The sequence below is a fragment of the Eumetopias jubatus genome, unplaced genomic scaffold, assembly GCF_037043125.1.
Source record: "Eumetopias jubatus isolate StellerSeaLion01/CBP00866 unplaced genomic scaffold, mEumJub1_p1.0 scaffold_8, whole genome shotgun sequence".
Classification (NCBI taxonomy): Eukaryota; Metazoa; Chordata; class Mammalia; order Carnivora; family Otariidae; genus Eumetopias; species Eumetopias jubatus.
This window is the reverse complement of record NW_028274814.1, coordinates 105,033,807-105,053,599: the sequence shown is the minus strand read 5'-3', so window position 1 is coordinate 105,053,599 and position 19,793 is coordinate 105,033,807. Positions and strand designations below refer to the sequence as shown.

General features: G+C 36.5%; 1 protein-coding gene across 2 annotated transcripts in view; it reads right to left on the bottom strand.

The window, feature by feature from the left end:
* ACSS3 (acyl-CoA synthetase short chain family member 3) overlaps nucleotides 1-19,793 on the bottom strand; it is a 145,846-nt gene that overhangs the window by 54,898 nt on the left and 71,155 nt on the right. For both annotated transcript variants that reach the window (XM_028105411.2, XM_028105412.2), the window contains one exon: nucleotides 5,676-5,827. In XM_028105411.2, the coding sequence (XP_027961212.1) occupies nucleotides 5,676-5,827 (152 nt within the window). The remainder of the gene's footprint in view (nucleotides 1-5,675; nucleotides 5,828-19,793) is intronic.

Sequence of the window (19,793 nt, the reverse complement as noted above, 5' to 3'; positions counted from 1 at the left end):
AAGTGAGAGATGTAATATTTTTCTATCTTGTATAAATTATTAAAATTTTACTTCACTTCTTCAATAATGGCTTTAAATTATTTATGTTTCTGATTCAACTACCATGGTGATAATTGGCAACTAAGTTTTAAAAAAGATTCAATAACGAAAGCTGGATATCTGAATTGCTCATCCGCAATCCATCACATACCCAAAGACAGCCAACGTATGGTCATTGTCACTGTGAGACTCAGAGGACCACATACTTGGAGCAGTGAGCCAGATGTAGGATATCTCTGAAAGCTTTTGAAAAAGAAGGATTGATAACTTTCTGAAGAAATTTTGTTTTTGTGTGTAGGTTTTCTTAATTCTTTTAAATTTTAGTAGTGGTGGTCACTGAAGTAGCGAAGTTATTTATTTAGGTGATGGCAGCCATGTTAGACCAAATGAAGAGAGTAGCAAAGCGTGTACACTTGCATACCCTCACCCACCTCTCCCACTTATGAATATGCACCCATAGTATGACATCCTTGATTTTCTGAAGTGGTTCATAGATTTCATGTCAAATGAGCACATAAACAAAATGGGAAGAATTTTTCATTATGAGATTTTTAACTTCCCTGAGAAACAGGACAAGAGTAGATGATAATATAGTGGACTTATTATGTGCACACTGCCCAGTTTTATGCATAATTCCTAGTTTTATCATTTTCATATTTGTGTCACTTAGAAAATAAAATATTATTGACTCAACTGAATTCTCTCCAAACCCTACTTAAATCTCATTTCTCTTCACCATCCCACTAGGCACACTGCCTCAGAGGTAACCAGCATTACTCAGAGGTTTTTATTCCCATGCATTTATTTATTTTTTTTGCCTGTTTGCATATACATAAACAAGACAATATGGTTTTCGTAATTTTTCAAATTTCTCTTACTATATGTAAGAGAAACAATCAGTTTTCACTTGCTTTTTATACTCAAAAGCATTATGCTTTTTGACATTTATTCATGCTAATACCTGAAGTTCTGGTTGATTTCCACTTCTAAACATCCTGTTGAATTAATACACCATAGTACATAATTTATTTTCCATTATGTGGAATGGAAAATTACTATTTTTTTATTTATTTATTTTTTTACTATTCATGTAATTGCTTATATTTTGTTTTGTTTTAAAACAACCCTGTTAAGAACCTTCAAGTACATGGTTTGTCGTTCGCACTTGTGAGTTTCTCATTCTCATCCCTCCATATTAATACGGGTTTGGTCATGGGGCATATTGAATGCATGGAGCAACTGATATTACTAGATATTTCCACTTTACACTCTCCATAGTAGTGTAAAAACCATTCTGCTGCTTTATAACCTGCAAGCAAGCATTACTGTTAGATATTTTAACTTTTTGCCTGTATGATGGGAGGAAAATGTTATTTCTCTGTTTATTAGTGAGATTAAAGTTCTTTCAATGTTTTAGACTACCCTCGTCTTCTCCATGAACTAACTGTCCATATCCTTTGCCCATTTGTCTACTGGATTGTGTCTTTTCTTACTGATTTGTAGAAGTTCTTTATATCTTCTGTACACTAATTGTTTAATGGTTATATACGTTGCAAATATCTTCTCTGGGTGAATAATTCATCATTTAAGTTTGTTTATCCTTTTGGTGGGCGATTATTCCTTTTAGTGTAGTAAATTTCATCAGTATTTTCTTTTTTTTTAATTTTATTTATTTATTTGACAGAGAGAGACACAGCGAGAGAGGGAACACAAGCAGGGGGAGCGGGAGAGGGAGAAGCAGGCCTCCTGCGGAGCAGGGAGCCCAATGCAGGGCTCGATCCCAGGACCCTGGGACCATGACCTGAGCTGAAGGCAGACGCTTAACGACTGAGCCACCTGGCGCCCCTCATCAGTATTTTCTTTAGTGATTTGTGATTTATGCTTTACATGGTCATTCCCTACTAAAAAATATATTAAAATATTTATCCATTTTCTTCTGAAAGTATTAATTCTTTGTTTTACAATTTTAGGGCCTTGAATCCAGCTGAAATTTATTTTTGTGTAGAGTATACGGTAGGGAACTCAATTTTTCTACATCTATATAGCCAGTACCAATTTATTTAAGGGTCTATCCTCCTTCCACTTATCTGTTAAGCTACCTCCTCTGTAAATCAGGTTTCCACAGCAGTGCGATCCTTTATTCAACTTCATTAGTGTGTTTGTTGATCCCTGCTCTTATATCAGTGTCTTAAGTAGAAGAAAAAGAGGTTCTTTGCTGTTCTTTTTATCTCTTGCTCCCTCTCCTATGTTCACCTTCTCTGTCCAATAGGTTTGTGGGTGATGCAACTATTATCCCCCAGCAATGTCACAGTGATGGTCCAGAATTATTACGACCACACAGTGATACTCAGGATATCATAGATCCTATTCTAGGACAGCAGGTGGGAGGTTTAATTCAGTCTCCAGTTGCTGGGCTGTTCTCTGTCTCATTCAGACCTCTAGACCAAAGCTGGCTCTAAGTCCCAGTCCCAGAAAACACCCTCTCACCATTATTATCAATCTCCTGTTTCAAGTGTGAGGTGCAATGCCCCTGAGCTGACTCTGACCCCAAGTCAAAACAGGGGAATACTGAGCCTCTACTCCGCTGCCAAAGCCTGCTTGCACACCTGCCAAACCTCTGGCTTCGGCCCCGCCTACTACTTTGCAGATCGATTCTATTTCCAATCCGCAGATATGTTTATTTTTGAGCTCATCTCTGGTGCTCTGCTTTTTCTTTTTTGCATTATCCCTCATTATTATGCAACTGCAAAAGAAGGGCTGCATCTGAGTATTAGGGACTTTGATACCTTGAATGGAAGTAGCAGAACTGAATTTTTCTAACTTGATTGAGATTGAACTAGCAGATCATGGGAAAATAAATCACCATGATGTGAGGAAGAAGAGCAGTATATTAGAAAGCAAAATAATAATAATGGTAAGAGCGATGACAGTCTATGTTAAGCAGTGTTCCAAGTGTTTTACATGGATAATATGCCTTTTAATTTCATTATATTCTAGTAATATTACTATACTTATGTTCTGGAAGAAGGAGGAGGAGGGAGAGCGAAAAAAGAAAAACAGCAAAAACAACAGAGAGGCTATGTAACTTTCTTGAGGTCACACAACCGGTAAATGGCAGACTTGAACCCAGTGTGTCTAACTCCAGAGCGAGAATCTTAACTATAGCACATGGTACTGCCTCATCCCAGCTTTGTTGCAGGGTAGCTCTGTAGTCCTGGGCATGTCACTTCACCTCTTTGTGACAACAGCTTCTCAATTGTCAAATGAGATGTTGGTGCTAGATGACCTCTAATTTGTTCTTCTGACTTCTAATCGTCTATGATAAAAGGAATTTATAGTTCTGCTTAGTTCCCTATTTTAGAATGCCTTCTGAAATTTGCTTTGGGGAGGGAAATCTTTGAAAATCTCCAAATTTATTTTAAAACAATCTTTAATGAGAGATGTAACACATCTGAAAAACACATTTTCATCATTTGAAATGTCCTATAAGAGAAGAGAGAAAGCAAGCTCTGCAGATCAATCATGAGCCTGCAATTATAATACCTGGTGAATGTCAGTTCACTAAGTAAGTAGGAAATGTCTTGAACATAAATATAAAACGAAAGGTATAGTTGTGTGAAAAGACTTGAGTCCTGGTCTTTATTCTGTCTTTAACCCAAACTTAACTTTTCTGGACTCTGGTTTCCTTGTTTTTAAAATCAGATAGTTGGATTTTTGAGGTCCCTTCTAACATCCCATTAGTTCACAAGTCAGAATCTATTACAGAAGTTCAGTGAAGCTATTATTTGAATAGGCTAGAAATATATAAGAAGTAAAAGCTGCTTTTATCCCATGAATGACAAAAATCTCTGGATCAAGTGAGTTTCTTAATTTATCTCTCATAAGGAAAATATGTCTGTGTGAAGAATGTGGGCCCTTTTCAGATTGTCTGAGTTAGTTTCTTTCCAAAGAGTTTCTTAAACTTTCTGGTCCTAATACTACTCATTTGTAAAATGAGGATAATCACAATTCCTACTTATTGTGATAACTGAATGAGAGAAACTTAAACTGCTTATACCTGGAGCATAGTAGGTAATCAGCAAATGTTTGCATTTATTAATGGTAGTGATTGGAAGAATTGAGGGTGTCCAAAGCATCTACGTCATTAAATATCTATTAAAAACATATGTGCCCACCATCACGAATAACTTAGGTGCCTAAAGACAGAAGGGCATTCTCAGAGGGAACTGAAGTGCAATTTCTCTTACACTAAAATCTCATGCTCCATATTAGTATTAGTTTGAAAAAAAGGTTATGATTTAATAGGCATTCAGTACTACTGGATGCTTTCTACGTTAATACAATTAGAAATGGTTCCTGCCTTCAAAGTAACGGATAACATCTAAAACCCATGTACAAATGGGAAAAGAAGATGATATAGCAAATAAGAGACCTTCCTTGGCTTGCAGGTCACACAACGTCACACCCTGCAATCAGAATGCATTTGTTAGGAAAGAAATGGTGCAAAGAACTACAATCACGGTTTCTTCAAAATTTCCCGGAACTGTCTAAGCCATGGAGAGGCTGTACAGAGCCTAAGATGTTCTTACCAAAATCTACTTTTCTATCCTTTTGGCTGAAATGGAGAAAATACAATTGAAAGGTAGTAAATGAAGGGACAAACCGAGGGTGAGTAGAGATACTGTAATGGAAGGTTCATTTTATGAACACTTTTATTTTAATGAGTGTATTCTTTAGATCATGGGTAAAATTTTATGTAAATCCAGATCTAACTTCTCATAAAACAGAAAAACGGAAGGACAAGAACCAAAAACAAAACCACTGACTGCCCAAAGCTTCTTGCTCCCACCTGCAATCGGTATATGATATCTATTTTGACTCCTTCTTTGGGTTTTAACAACATAAAATTCCTAACACTTGGCATTTAACTTAAAAAAATTCAAAACAATCATTCAAAGCCATTTTTTTTGACTTGAAGAAACTACAAAATCCTCCTTTTAGTTGATGAGAGCAGGGACCAATTTCAAACAAGTTCAAAAAGAACTGATGCTGGAAACTGCCTTGAAGATACAAATTGCTATATTTATCTTCAAATATACATATCATTAAACTGAAATGGATGTCAATAAACCAGTAAAAAATATTCAAACTATTCAGAGCCTATTATTACAAAACAACAGAAAAACAATTTCCTCCATTCTTTCAACAACACCAACTGGGACCATAATTTTCACATTTGATCTCTATATATGAGATCAAATAATATTTTCCTTTTATTTACAATATTATTCTATTTTCAAAAGACAGTCAGATACTATTATATATGTATAAATGCATTTTAAGCCATAGTCAGCATTTTACTTTAAGGAAAATGTAAGCACGGTGGTTTAAAAAAGAGAAATATTTTGGTAAGATCTGAACTGAAATAAACACAATATGGTATTAAAAAATATTCATAGTATAGTTAAAATTCTAACTAATTCAAAGCTATGTTTAGAACAGTCATTCTTGATAACATCCAGAATCTTCTGGCTCTTTCCACAGAGGTATCGCAGTGCCAAAAAAATATATAATGTTCAGTTATTCATTCTGATTGCAGTTTTTAATGTAATTTGCCCTGTGCATCCCAAGTTCACCTTGTCAGAGAGTACTGCTTCCCCAAGGCTGCCCCAGGGTCCTGTTGACGGATGGCTCTAATTGCAGTCGGCGCTGTAAACAAGGCAGCTACTCCATGCTCCGCGAGCACGCGGAAATAAGCACCAGCATCTGGTGTTCCCACAGGCTTCCCCTACAAGGAGATTCATTTAAAATGTCACTGGGTAAAAGGTCTCATATTTCATTGACAGTTCAATACTTATACATTTAACACAGCGGTATTGATAAAATGGGGTGCTCAACAAATCTTGGTTTTAAAATATCCCCGTTTTCTATCATAAATAAAACAAACCCAATGCCCAGGCTTCAGAGAGGCCATTTGCTCCATTACATCATCCTAAAAGCTTTTCAAGTTGCAATTGTTCCTTTCTTCAGTTTCAAGAGATAAAGGACAGGAAATATATATCACATTCAATTTAATAATATAAAACAGTCTTCTGTTAGCCTAGAAATTAAATACCTTGTTTTGGGTGGTAGACTAAATGACAAATATGATTGCTATGAATTTCTAACTTGAACACTTTTTCATAATTACTTTTAAAAGTAACAATAAGGGGCGCCTGGATGGCTCAGTCGGTTAAGCGGTGGACTCCTGATTTTGGCTCAGGTCATGATCCCAGGGTCATGAGATGGAGCCCCACACTGGGCTCCCTGCTCAGTGTGGTCTGCAGGAGGTACCCTTTTTCCCTTTCCCTCTGCCCCTCCCCCAGTTCATACATTCTTTCTAAAAATAAATAAATGAAATCTTAAAAAAATAAGTGACAACAACAATTCTCGAAGTGTTTGGGAAAAGAGAAAAATATGGAATCACAGTGATTTCTGAACAATGAGTTTTTCAATTAAATGCCTCACTCCAAGGAAAGCAACTTCTATGACTTAAAAAAACTTCAGTAAGATATTCCCAAATGTATGTTTTCCCTCAAAATGATATTTTACAAATTCAATGGAAAATCCATGAATAAAAATCTAACAATTTTTATAGAATATGTAATCAAAAGGACACAAAGCATTTTTTATTTATTTTTTTTAGAGAGAGAGAGCGAGCACACCGTGGGGAGGGGGAGGGGAGGGGGGAATCCCAATCAGGCTCCATGCTCAGCGCAGAGCCTCATGTGGGGCTGGATCTAACAACGCTGAGAGATCATGACCTGAACCAAAATCAAGAGGCGGTTGCTTAACCGACTGAGCCATCCAGGAGCCCCCCAAAGCATTTTTTAATAGGTGTTTCTTTGAAATGGAAAATGAACATAGCATACATAAATCAGTGATTCTACAAAAATTCTAAGTGTTGCATAGAATCTATGTTGGCCCAACTATATCCCCTTATTCCTCAATCCATTCTCATCACTGCTACTTTGTCTTTTGATTCTAAAGCAAGGTGCCTGGAAATTTTAATATATATGTATATGTTAAAAAATATATACATATATATTAAAAAATATATATATACATATATATATTTCACAGTCAAATCCTTTTGGAAGGGGTTGGGATAAAAAAAGGAAAACAGGTTTCTGATTTTCGACCATTTCTTGAAGACTTTAAAGTGTTAAAGAACATTAGGAATTCCCAAAAGATAGTTACTATATGTAATCTTTCCTAAACTTCTCTGTCCACAGCCCCTATATGCATATCTCATGGATCTTATACTCTGGAAAACACACTTGGGAAATACTGATAAGGTAAAAAGAGGAAAGAAGTTGCTAGTAGCAAACTGAGAGATCTCCCCCAACAGAGAATAATAAATGAACAGATGATAAGAAGAGGCCGACCACAGCTATTCATGAATTTCCATTCACTATCTACATCTACTTGGATCTTGGATAGGGCATTATTAGTTTGTATTTTCTTTTTTTTTTTTTTAATGATAACGCTTATTATTCTTTAATGTAAGTATATTTTCTTTTTTTAAAATATAACCTCTTTCTTATATTCTGTTGCTTTTTCTCTTGCTCTTTTAATACCGAAGTATTTATTGCAACAAGAAATTCATTTTTATTATCACAACTACCCCAAAACACTTGATTTCAATTTATTACATTACCACCTCATACAGGTTAACATGTTAATACAGTATAAAAAGCTGCCAGATATAATCTGGCAACTCATATACATAACTTGACTCACAAATTTTGAAGCCTTGAGCACATCAGTCTAAAATGAACCAGCCAGTATATTCTTTTGAACCAAGTGAGGTAAACATTTGACTTTTACTTTTTCTATCTGTCTTAGGCACTGTTCAGTTCCTGGTGTACTAGATTGTGACTTCGGAAACTTGATCTCACCCACATAAAGATGATTTATTAACTGACCTCATACAATTGACTTTCCCTGTCTATGCTGCCATTTGCTCGCCCGCTAAATAAGAATAAATCACTTTTCCAATATTTCTTCGATAAGCTAAAAGCACGGAGATAATATTTTAAAGTAGTTTGACCTCCACTGAAGAAAGATATTTTATAGCCAATTGGAACTGAATTCCACTACAGTTCCAGTGTCATGGGACAAAGATAATATACTCACTAAAGGGTGATATTAGTGTCATAACAAAATGCTATACCATGATTACCTACATAAAGGACATAATTTGATGTATTTTACAATGCCTTCAATTAATTATGTCTAATGATAATGACAGCTTAAAATTAGAAATATTAGTTAAAAACTCTACCATTCTTTTTATAAATAATATAATAATTAGTATTGCAATTCTGACCCACACCAAATACATTTTCATCAATATTCTATTTATTGAGCATAAAAATCATGATAACGTTGCATTCCTATTAGGACACTGAAGGAAGTCATGTATATAATCTCACCTTATTCATTTGTAAGTTAGTTGAGCTCAGTAAGGTTCAGATTTTTGCATTTTATTGTCCATTCCCGCAGAATTATTCGATGCTATGTTTCACTATTTTAGAATTTAGTGACTCAATGGCTTATCTGTTTTATTGACCACTCTTCTCCCCTGCCCTCCTGCACATACACAAGCTTGTTACATCCCCATACACGCGTGCACGTGCAGGCAATATAATCCCTTTATAGTACTTTTTAAAAAATAACCAATAACACACTAACCACACTGAGTTGCCTGGAGAAAGTGACTCTGATTCCAGAACTTGTATATTCAGTGAGGAACAACAGCCAAACACTACTCAACTGAAGAGGAGGAAGATTCTAAAACTGTGGGGATTTTTAACAAACATGCACACCGAAAGAAGTAATGTGGCTAAAAGGTAGCAATAACTTAAAAACCCTTCAAAACCCCAATCGATGTCATTGCCGTTTGCTTTTATTCCCTTTGCCAAAACTAAAGGCTAAAGTGTCCGTTGCTGCCCAGAAACCAAAAGCAAAAAGCAATCCCTACGATGGCAAAGCAGAGATTCTAAGCTTTTTGCTGTTACAAATCATGAAGTTTTAACCCCAGAGATTTATAAACATCAACTGCTAATATTTATAATGTGGTTAACGATGGTACAAAGCAAGAAACCAAGACAGATAAATTCCTGAAGATTAAGCTGGACATATAATTTTCTACCACTTACGACTCAATGTGTTAGTTTTAAGGAATCAGAGATGATAGACTATGAGTTAGAAAACGAGGTGATGTCTCAGCTTCTCACATAATCCCTACCGAGGTTCAGTGTCAGCCCTGGAACGTAGTGAGAGACAGCACCTTACCAAGACAAAGACAAGCTTAAACACCTGAGTTAGATCTTTGAGCAAAAAAAAATTATTCGCTTTATTAATCCTATGATTTCGGTTTATCCAAAGGCTTGGTGTCAAAGCTACTTGCAGTTTCTTGGATTTTGACATAACAATTTCCAAGTTAACTGAGGTTTCTGCCTCTTTTTGTGGCAGGATTAAAAATACATCTGGTCTCTTTGAACACTACTTTTGAGAATATCACTGAAGGCATGTTTGTACTGCAGTTCTCAGGTGAAGACAGCAACATTCCTTATAGACTAGTTCGGAACTTAATTTCGGCAGACAGGTGCGGCAGTGCTGGCTTGTTTATTTTGGAAGTGGGATGAAACTGGCAATAGCATCTGTTGAATCTCTATTACATGCCTTGTGTCTTTACCGAGGGATGAAAGTTTGAACATGCATCATCTAAACTTGAGACTTGTTAAGACATAAGCAGTTCCCCAGGATATAATATTTAGTGAAAGAAAAGTGAAATGCAGAATAGCGTGCCTATCATTTGGACGATGCCATTTGTATGAAAATAAAGGAGGGGGGCATTGCTTGTGTAAGAATGAACTATCAGACACAGAAGACTGCTGACTGCTTCCAAGTCAGAGAAATTGAACAGCGGGGAACAGAGGACAGTGAGATTTGCACTCTTTACCCTTTTGTGAGTTTTGAGTTATGAACCAAATGAGTGTACAGCCTCTTTTATTTTTTATTTATTTTTAAAAGATTTTATTTATTTATTTGAGAGACAGAATGAAAGATAGAGAGCATGAAGGGGAAGAGGGTCAGAGGGAGAAGCAGACTCCCTGCTGAGCAGGGAGCCCGATATGGGACTCGATCCCAGGACCGTGGGATCATGACCTGAGCCGAAGGCAGTCACTTAACCAACTGAGCCACCCAGGCGCCCTACAGCCTCTTTTAAAAATGGACTTTTTCTTCCCTAAAGTTCCTCTCTCAATAACTCACATTATCTTGTTCCAATCTTGAAAACGTTATTGCCACTTAAGGGCTTGTATCCAGAATATAAAAAATATTAAAAAATAAAATAAATAAAAATAAAAATTTTAAAATAAAAATAAATAAATAAAATTAAAAAAAAAAAAGCCCTATGAGAGAACTGCTCTATGCCTTAAGACCTTCAGATCTAGGATACTATAGCAGATACCCTTTAAAGGAGTGAAAACTTGCTTATAAATACAATTGATAACTAAAAATTTATATCAACTCCCTTCATTGAATATTTGCTAGAGATTTCCCATAATTCCATGGTCCTCACCTGTGGGGATATGTGGCCACCTTGCTTTTTCCCTTATCTTAACCATACCACCATCTAATTTGATTCAATCCCATGAGTGTCAACCCTAAATGTAGATTAGAGTTGTGTGGGATGCTTTATTTTATTTTAAAGATTTTATTTATTTGAGAGAGAGAGCATGAGCAAGGGGAGGGAACGGACAGGGAGGGAGGGAGAAACAGACTTCCAGCTTAGCAGGGAGCCCAACTTAGGGCTCCATCCCAAGACCCTGGGATCATGACCTGAGCCGAAGGCAGATGCTTAACTGAGTAAGCCACACAGACGCCCCACTTAGAATGCTTTTGAAAGGTTACCAATGTCTGTTCCCTACTCCCAGAGAGTCTGATCCAATTTGCTTTAAATTAGGCCTGGTATTGTTATGTTTCATGTGCCCCCTAAGTAATTCTAATCCGCAGCCAGGGTTGAGAACCAATGCATAGTCCTTAGATATTAGGCATTACCTGAGGCTAGATAATATTACCTGCCTCATATCCTTAGATACTAGGCATTACCTGAGGCTAGGCAATACCACCTGCCTCATTACCCTAGAGGATGAGCCTAGAACTCAACACTAGCCTTTCCCACCTGCCCAAGTATTAATAAAAAATATACTGATAACTGGAATCTGACTATAGGGGACCATACACTGAGAAAATAATTGGGGAGAATTGCCTCATTCTTTATGTCTTGCTCTATAAACTAGACTCCAGACTGTACATATATATTACGATTTATAGGACATAGCACCCTGAATACAATTATCCTTTCTCCAAAGTCAAAAAGAAAAGCCCCAGGCCAGCCACTCTTCCTGTTTTTTTGCCAGAGACTTCTGAAAGCTAAATTTCAGTTTGAGGGTTTTGTTTGGTTGTATCACTGCTCAAAAGGATTATATCTTAATCTTTTAGATGAACGGTTTCTGACCAGACTTCAGGTCAAGTGTATGAGTATTCTGATTTTTTTTAATGTGCATATATTCATTTTCCTAGGGAGGTAAGTCAATATGATCAGATTCTGAAAAGGAGTCCATAACCAAGGTTTCTAGGCATATGAGAGCCTCCCCAACAGAGGAATCTCTTCATAAGATTTTTGTCTGGCTCCGGGAAACAGCTTGGCGTCCATATTGGTAAGGAAGAAGTTAAACTGTCACTCTTTGCAGATGACATGACACTATATGTACATATATAGACTCTACCAAAAAACTATTAGAAGTAGCAAATGAATTCAGTAAAGTTGTAGGATACAAAATTAATACCCAGATATCAGTGGCATTTCTCTACATTAATAACGAAGTAGCAGAAAGAGAAATTAAGATAAACACTCCATTTACAATTGCACGAAAAAGAATAAAATACCTAGGGATGAACATAACCAAAGAGGTGAAAGACCTGTACTCCGGAAACCATAAAACACTGGTGAAAGAAATTAAAGATGACATGATACACACTTTTAATATCCTACAATTTTGTCCATTATACTTCAACAAAGCTGAATTAAAAAAAGAGAGAGAGAGAGTGTTAGCCCTTTTGGTTTGGTTCTTCCCCTGCCTTCTCCCAGATTGCTGAGAGTCGACCATATGGGGCCTTGTGATGAGGTTACCCTCCAATGAATTAGCCGTTGCTTCCACCCAGGTCATAAAAGTCCATCTGTTCCACTAAAAAGATGCTTCCCTCTGAAAGTATTAATGCCAAGTAAATGAGGCAGAGCACTGGAATTGATAATTCTGCAGACCCAGTGCTGAGCTAACGAGGGACTCTGACATATTTACCCCTCTCAGCAGTCACAGAGAGCATTTATCACTAGGATAGCTGGTAGCTCATGGCTTCAAGCAGGAGAGCGATTACCTCTGAATTCCTCCACACTGAGGAGCCATCACTGCTATCTGCACTAGAGGGACAAACTCAGGTTTTCTTTACTCAGAGTGAGTAGTTAGACTTTGCTGTAAGCAGAGAAATGAAATGGCCTCTTGCTTTTATTACACTAGCAGATTTCTGCCCAGGAAGTGAAGTGTGGCTATTCTGTATGGACGCTGCAATTCAACCTGGGGGTGTACAAAGCCTGGCTACTCCATATCGTCCAATAATTTACCTAAAATCACCTTCAAACATGCTCATATTTCCCCCACGTTCAAAAACAAAACAAACACACAGACCTTCCTATGGCATTGCTGACTAATGATACCTGATTTGCAAAAACTCTCTTCAGTTGTTGTCTTCCCAGACCTCCTTCTGAAGCAATTGGCACTGCTGATCCCCCCTCTTCTGGAAAACCCCCCTCCGCTTCACGAGACTGTCTTTCCAATCCTCCCACTGTCTCACTGATTTTTCCTTCTCAGTTATTATAGCTTCCCTTTTGTAATCTTTACCTCTGAGTATCTTAATCACCTCAGGGACTTAAATTATTAACTCTTCTACATCCTCAAATTCTGAAAGGTTTTCTGAGTTTCGAAACTTACCTTCCCAATATCATACAAATGTCTGAGGAGCAGCTTTAGAATTGACATTACCAAGACTAAAAATGCTCTTTTCCCCTCCACAAGGAGTAGGAACGACCACAGTTCAGTTGGTAACCACCATTACATTGGTTGTCCTAGCTGAAGACAGCAGAGCTATTTTCAACCTCCTATTGAGCTTTATCTTATGATATCCACCTGACACCCTAATATCCTGCCCTTTCCTTAAAGATCACTGATACACTGGTTCTGGCCACTAGCTGGCGCTACTCAGTAATTTCCCAATTGTTCATCTCTAAATAATGGGTAGAGCGCACTGCTTTTGGAGCCAGAGAACTTTGTTTCAAATTCCAACTCTGTCACTCCTGTACCACTGGTAAAGTTACTTAATGTCTCTGATCTTCAGTTTCTATAGCTGTAAGTAGGGACTCAAAATATTTATCCCATGGGTGTATTGATAGAAATAGTTAAGACCATGCTTAGTAGAGTTCCTATCACCCAACACCCAGTCCACAGTAGCTATTATTATTACTGGTACTGCTTCATCCACAAATCTTTCCCGGTCTACTCTAATCCTAAACTTCCCCTAAGACGCTGGTAGACAGATTTTGAGCCACGGTGGAATCCAAATGACCATTTACCAGCTATGTAACCTAAGTCAGCTTATTTGATTTCTTTGATCCTTATTTAGTTCCAACATCAGAAAATTGCATCAAAGCAGGTGCAAGAATTAAATGTAGAGTATTTACCATAGGCAATGGCTCAATATAACTTCTGAAAAAAGTTTCCTATCTTCTACACGGTGTAAGAAAGTTCTCAGTTAGCCAGTGTTTTGGTTGGTTTCCTTTCTGCCCTTTACATTCATCTTAATTCTTTGACTATCTTGTCAGTGTGTTCAGGACAAGGAGTGTATCTGATACTTATTCTGTTTCTCTATCAACCCCTAGAAAATACTGAGCTCACAACAGGCACCAATAAATATTGTTGATGGAGCCATGACACTAGCTGCACTTGCTGGCTCCAACATAAAACACAGGCACGCAGAGAAAAATAAACTCAGAAATAAGTATCTTTGAACAATTAGTCATGCGAGAAATCTAAAAGATGCTGGCATCAGCTTTGCCATCTTTTCCGATTGAAAAGATCAAATTATATAGCCTGAATCAGAGTAATAACCATGTCATCATTTTTCTCCTTCGGTACATACATAAAAGTACACTGCTGTTATACTAGATAAAAAAAAGAAGAAGAAAGAAGGAAATCATTTTCTATTAGGTAAGAGGGGGAGAAGTCTCTGATGTGTGCCTTTGAGTGTACTAGTTAGCAACATCATGGCTACTAGTCTTGAAGTAACAGATCCCTGTGCTTGAAAGAAGCAAATCTCTGTCCTTAAAAACAAAAATGGATCATCAAGTTTGAGAAAACAGGTTAGCATGGGAAATGCAAATTTTTTGCAAAAAGAAGATAACTATACATGCAAGCAACGATTACATTTTTAAAATGAAACCCTGGAGGGGGTAAGAATTCAGAAGGTCCAAGTGTGGAAACTACATCACAGGATGTCTTCATGGAGATAAGAGGTCCAGTGCAGTACAGGAGTAGGTGATATGTGCACTGAAGATACACTGTGGATGATCTGAAGAGTGTTCAGACCAGAAATAATTTGAAAGTAATTAAAGTAGTATCCTCCAATATTCTCAAACGTAAGACTTTCAAACTGGAAAATGTTTTGATCCATGTATATAAAATGATAATAATGATGTCTAAAATATGTGTATGTATTTTACCAATTATATATATATATTGTGATATTTCTTTGTAACTTTCAAACTAATTCCATTTATTTTATCTGATTCCTATGCTAATAAAGGAAAAGTGTAGCGCTCATTTTCACACTAATCATTCTATAAAGAAACAATAGATAGGGATACCTAAACTCTTCCTTCAGGAAAAGAGCACTCGGAGAGATTATCCAGCTGAATATTCGGAAGTCTTCAAAGATATACACAGCTTCTAAAGTAGTAATGATAAAGCCCATCAAAAAATAGAAGCGAAAGATTATACATGTTTGGATAACGGTGAGCCATGAAATGTACTGATTTATTCACACACGAAAGGTTTCACAGCCACTCTTACTTCACTCACCAGTTCTACTCTGAAAGGACAGATACTTGTGGGGACAGATCACTGCATTATTTTCCATATACGCTACTCATTCTTCAAAGTTGATACTAACAGGATCGACACATCCGTGTGTGCTGATTCCTCTGCCTGGCTCTTAGAAGAGAATTAATGGGCTCTAAAGGGAGCTGCCATTAGTGTTCTGAAGACTGCTGCAGAGTTACGAGGACAGACTTTGAAAGAAGAAACATGGAGCCTCTGAAAATTCAAGCGTTACGATGGCTGGATTGCATGGGAATGACTGGTTGGTGTTCATATTGTAGAATTTTATTCTGGTAAAGAATAAACCCACATGTTTGGATAATAACAGTAGCTTATTTATCCTGGCAACTATTCTAAGGGCTTTTCATGGATTAACCAATTTCATGATATATAAGAAAAGTACTATTAATATTGATATTTATAGATGAGAAAACTGAGGTTGAGAGCAGTTAAGTAACTTATCTGAGGCCAAACAATTAATAGGTAGAAGTTTCAGGAATTATTCTCTGGAAGTCTTAACCTGCTGTCCTTCCTCTCAAACGTGAACATTTTTCACTAATTTTGAATGAAACCTTCAGTAAATGCATTTGAAGAGTCCGCATCACTTTCTAGGAAAATAAGTTGAAATGAATTCCAGAATTAAAAAGTTAAAACATATTACCAAATAATATATTTATTCTAGGAAAAAACATAATTGATCTGGGGAAGATTCACAGACGTGCAAAATGGGAAAAACATATATCAATCTTCTAGTTTTAATAATGAAGAAATGGATTCCCAAAGAGGTTGACTTAATTTACCCAAGGTCATATAGGTAGATACAAGTACAGCAAAACAAATAACACAGATATTCATATTACCAGTCCAGTGACCATACTCTTATATCACAATTCAGAATCTGAAATCCTCTACTTCCTCTAATTTATCATCTGAGAAGGCAGAATATAGTACATATCTTCAAAGTTAATCATTGAATTATTAACAGAGAGCCATCTGTCCTGGTTAATCTAGGGAGCATAAGCAAGAGTTTACTGAAATGGCTTGCTGCTATAAGGTGCACAATTTGTGAAAGGCAGACAAATGTAAAATGAGAGCAAGCTTTCATTCCTGAGGACTTCCAAAGAGACTGTTATTACATAAAAATGACAATTGCCATATCAAGATCAAGTACACCAACTAGTTTATGACTTAAAGCTAAACTGAAGGTGACCAGTAATTAACATTCCATCCTAGGTAATAACTTAGCCAAAGAACAGTAAGCAGCTTTCTTTTTTTTTATTTAAGGTAAAACCTATTTTAGTATATTTTGTATATTTTTATTTACAGTTTTATATAATTTTTCTCAGATTTATTAAAGTATAATTGACAAACAAAAATTTAAATAAAAATTATTTAAAATGTACAACTTGATGTTTTGATACATGTATATACATTGTGAAATAATAACCACAATCAAGCTAATTAATATACTTATTTCACATAGTTAAGATTTTCTTTTTCTTTGTGTGTGTGTGTGTGTGTGTGTGTGTGTGTGTGTGTGTGGTGAGAACACTTGCAATCTATCATCTTTGCAAATTTGAAGCGTACAATAAAATATTTTAAACTATAGTCGTGTTGCTATACTTTGGATTTCCAGAACTTACTCATCTTGAATAACTGAAACTTTGTACACCTTGATCAACATCTTTCCACCCAACAGCAAAGAAACATACACTCTTCTCAAGGGCACTGAAAACATTCTCCAGCATAGATCACATGTTAGGCCACAGAACAAGTCTTAACAAATTTAAGAAAATAGAAATCATTCCCAGGATCTTTTCTGACCACAATGGAATGAAACTACAAATCAATAATAGTAAGAAAACAGTAAAATTCATAAATATGTGGAAACAACACACTCTTGAACAACCATTGGGTCAATAATGAAATCAAAAAGAATTTTAGAAGTATCTCAAGACAAATAAAAATGAAAACACAACATACCAAAACTTAGGGGATGCAGCAAAAGGGATACTAAGAGGTTAAGTTTATAACAATAAACCCTGACATTAAAAAAAGAGAGAAAGATCTCAAATAAATGAACTAATTTTACATCTCAAGGAACTAGATAAAGAACAAATAAGACCAAAGTTAGCAGAAACAAGGAAATAATAAAGACTAGAGTAGAAATAAATCACACAGAGAATAAAAACAATAGAAAAAAAAAACTAAGAGCTGTTTGAGAAGATAAAATTGATCAATCTTTAGGTGTACTGAGAAGACTCAAATAAATTAAATCAGAAAGGGCAGACAATGTAATGGACGCTTCAGAAATAAAAAGGCTCATGAAGGACTATAATGGGGAGATGTTTTTCAAGTAAGTTGATTTCTTGCTTAGCCACATTGTTGCCATTATATAAGCCTGGGTTCCACTGTATTATATAATTGAAATGTGTGCCCAAGGTACACACTGCACATTGGTACCCAAGCAAAGATAAGGAGAAAGAGGGCCCGGCCAGATTTCTTTACCTTGAGAAAAAATGTTGGGTTTTGATTCTGCAGATAACAGGCTTTTTGTAAAAGGGGACAAATACAAAACAGAAGAAAGAAGCCAAAAAGCATGTCTGAGTATAACCATCATTTATCAACACATACATGGGTCTATGCATACATACCAGGTTGCTAAATTTGTTTCTACCTTGAAGTCCCTAGATTAAAGTATTGTTTGTTTCATTTCTCCTCTGACCACCCTGTATACCAAATATGTCTTGGTCTGTATGTTGTTGGGGTTAGGTCTGTTGGAATCAGTGCTCCATTAATAAAGTAAATTTCTGAGGGCGCCTGGGTGGCTCAGTTGGTTAAGCGACTGCCTTCGGCTCAGGTCATGATCCTGGAGTCCCAGGATCGAGTCCCACATCGGGCTCCCTGCTCGGCAGGGAGTCTGCTTCTCCCTCTGAACCTATCCCCTCTGATGTGCTCTCTCTCTCTCATTCTCTCTCTCAAATAAATAAATAAAATCTTTAAAAAAAAAAAAAGTAAATTTCTGAAAAGGCACTGTTTATTTTCTTCCTCTCAAAAATAAGGACTGAACTGTTCAGAACTGGTTTGCATATTTTAACTGGTCAGTCTAAATTGGCTTCTAGAATTGCATACTTTAAATATGTCCAGTTCAATGAATAATAGTAAGTCTCTGCTTATTAAAAAAAATATAACCTATTACTTAAGTTGTTCATGCAATTTTCTGGTAAAGATAACTAGAATTACAAATTCCTTCATATGAGAAGAAAGCCTTTACTTACAAAATCAAGTTATTGGTTTTTTTTCTGATATCTTCATCCAGGCATTTATTTAACAAATATTTACTGGAACCAAACACATGTCAAGAGCAAAGCAGAAGACACCTATTACCTATTACACACTCGTTCCAGGTTTTTGTGTATTTCTCAACTGGCACTGGACCAAAATTCAAGAGAAATAATGCTTATGTTATAAATGACTACATATGAAATATATGTATTAATGTGTATATATATATATTTTTTTTTTTTAAGATTTTGGTTATTTATTTGAGAGAGAGAGAGAGAGAAGCAGGCTCCCCTCTGAGTAGGAAGCCTGACGCGGGGCTCGATCCAAGGACCTGGAGATCGTGACCCAAGTCAAAGGCAGATGCCTAACAAACTGAGCCACCCAGGCACCCCTATACTTTTTTTTTTTTTAAACCAGTAGCTGAGAATTGATGGTGAGAAAACACTAAAATGATCTATTTCCTCTCAGAGTTTGGAATAAACAGGGGCAAATAAGCAAATCAAAGGGGCCTATAAAGTAACATGAAACTGGATCTGGGACACAAGCCAGGGAGGAAAAACCTAAGGCACTTATGAGATCATGAGGACAAGATCAGACCTAGTGAGAGAGGTCAAGGAGGGCTTCCAAGAGGAAGAGACACTTGAGCTGAGGAATATATTTCAGACAACAAATGGACAAATTCCTATAGCAGGAATGAGCATTAGAACAACTTCAGGAAAACAGGCTATGCCTGAGAAGGGAAGAGAGCGATTCAACAACTTTCAAGGGTTGACAAGCCAAGAATAATTAGGACTGAAAATGCCCCCATTAGCATTTGGAAAAATAAAGACAGCCAGGGAAATTATCAAAAGCTGTTATAATGGAATGATGGTGACAGATGCCAACGAGAGAGGACCATAGAGTAAGGCAAGCCTTCCAAGATGAAGAGAGTGTTCTAACTGCAAAGGGGATTAGGGAATTGAAAATTTTTGTGGGATTATTTTTTGGTTGTTGTCTGTCTGTTTTAATGAAAGAAATAGAAGTGTGTTACAAACTTGGTAATCCTCAAGAAGCTAAAGCCAAAGCAGACAACCAGGATTTCCAATGTTTTCAGCCTGCAGATGCAGAGCTATGTGTCCTCTATGGCAGAAACAAAAATCGTATTTTCCACTTCATGCGTTCATGTTGAAACACACATTGTTTCAGGTGAGTGTCTAGAAGTTAAACTGA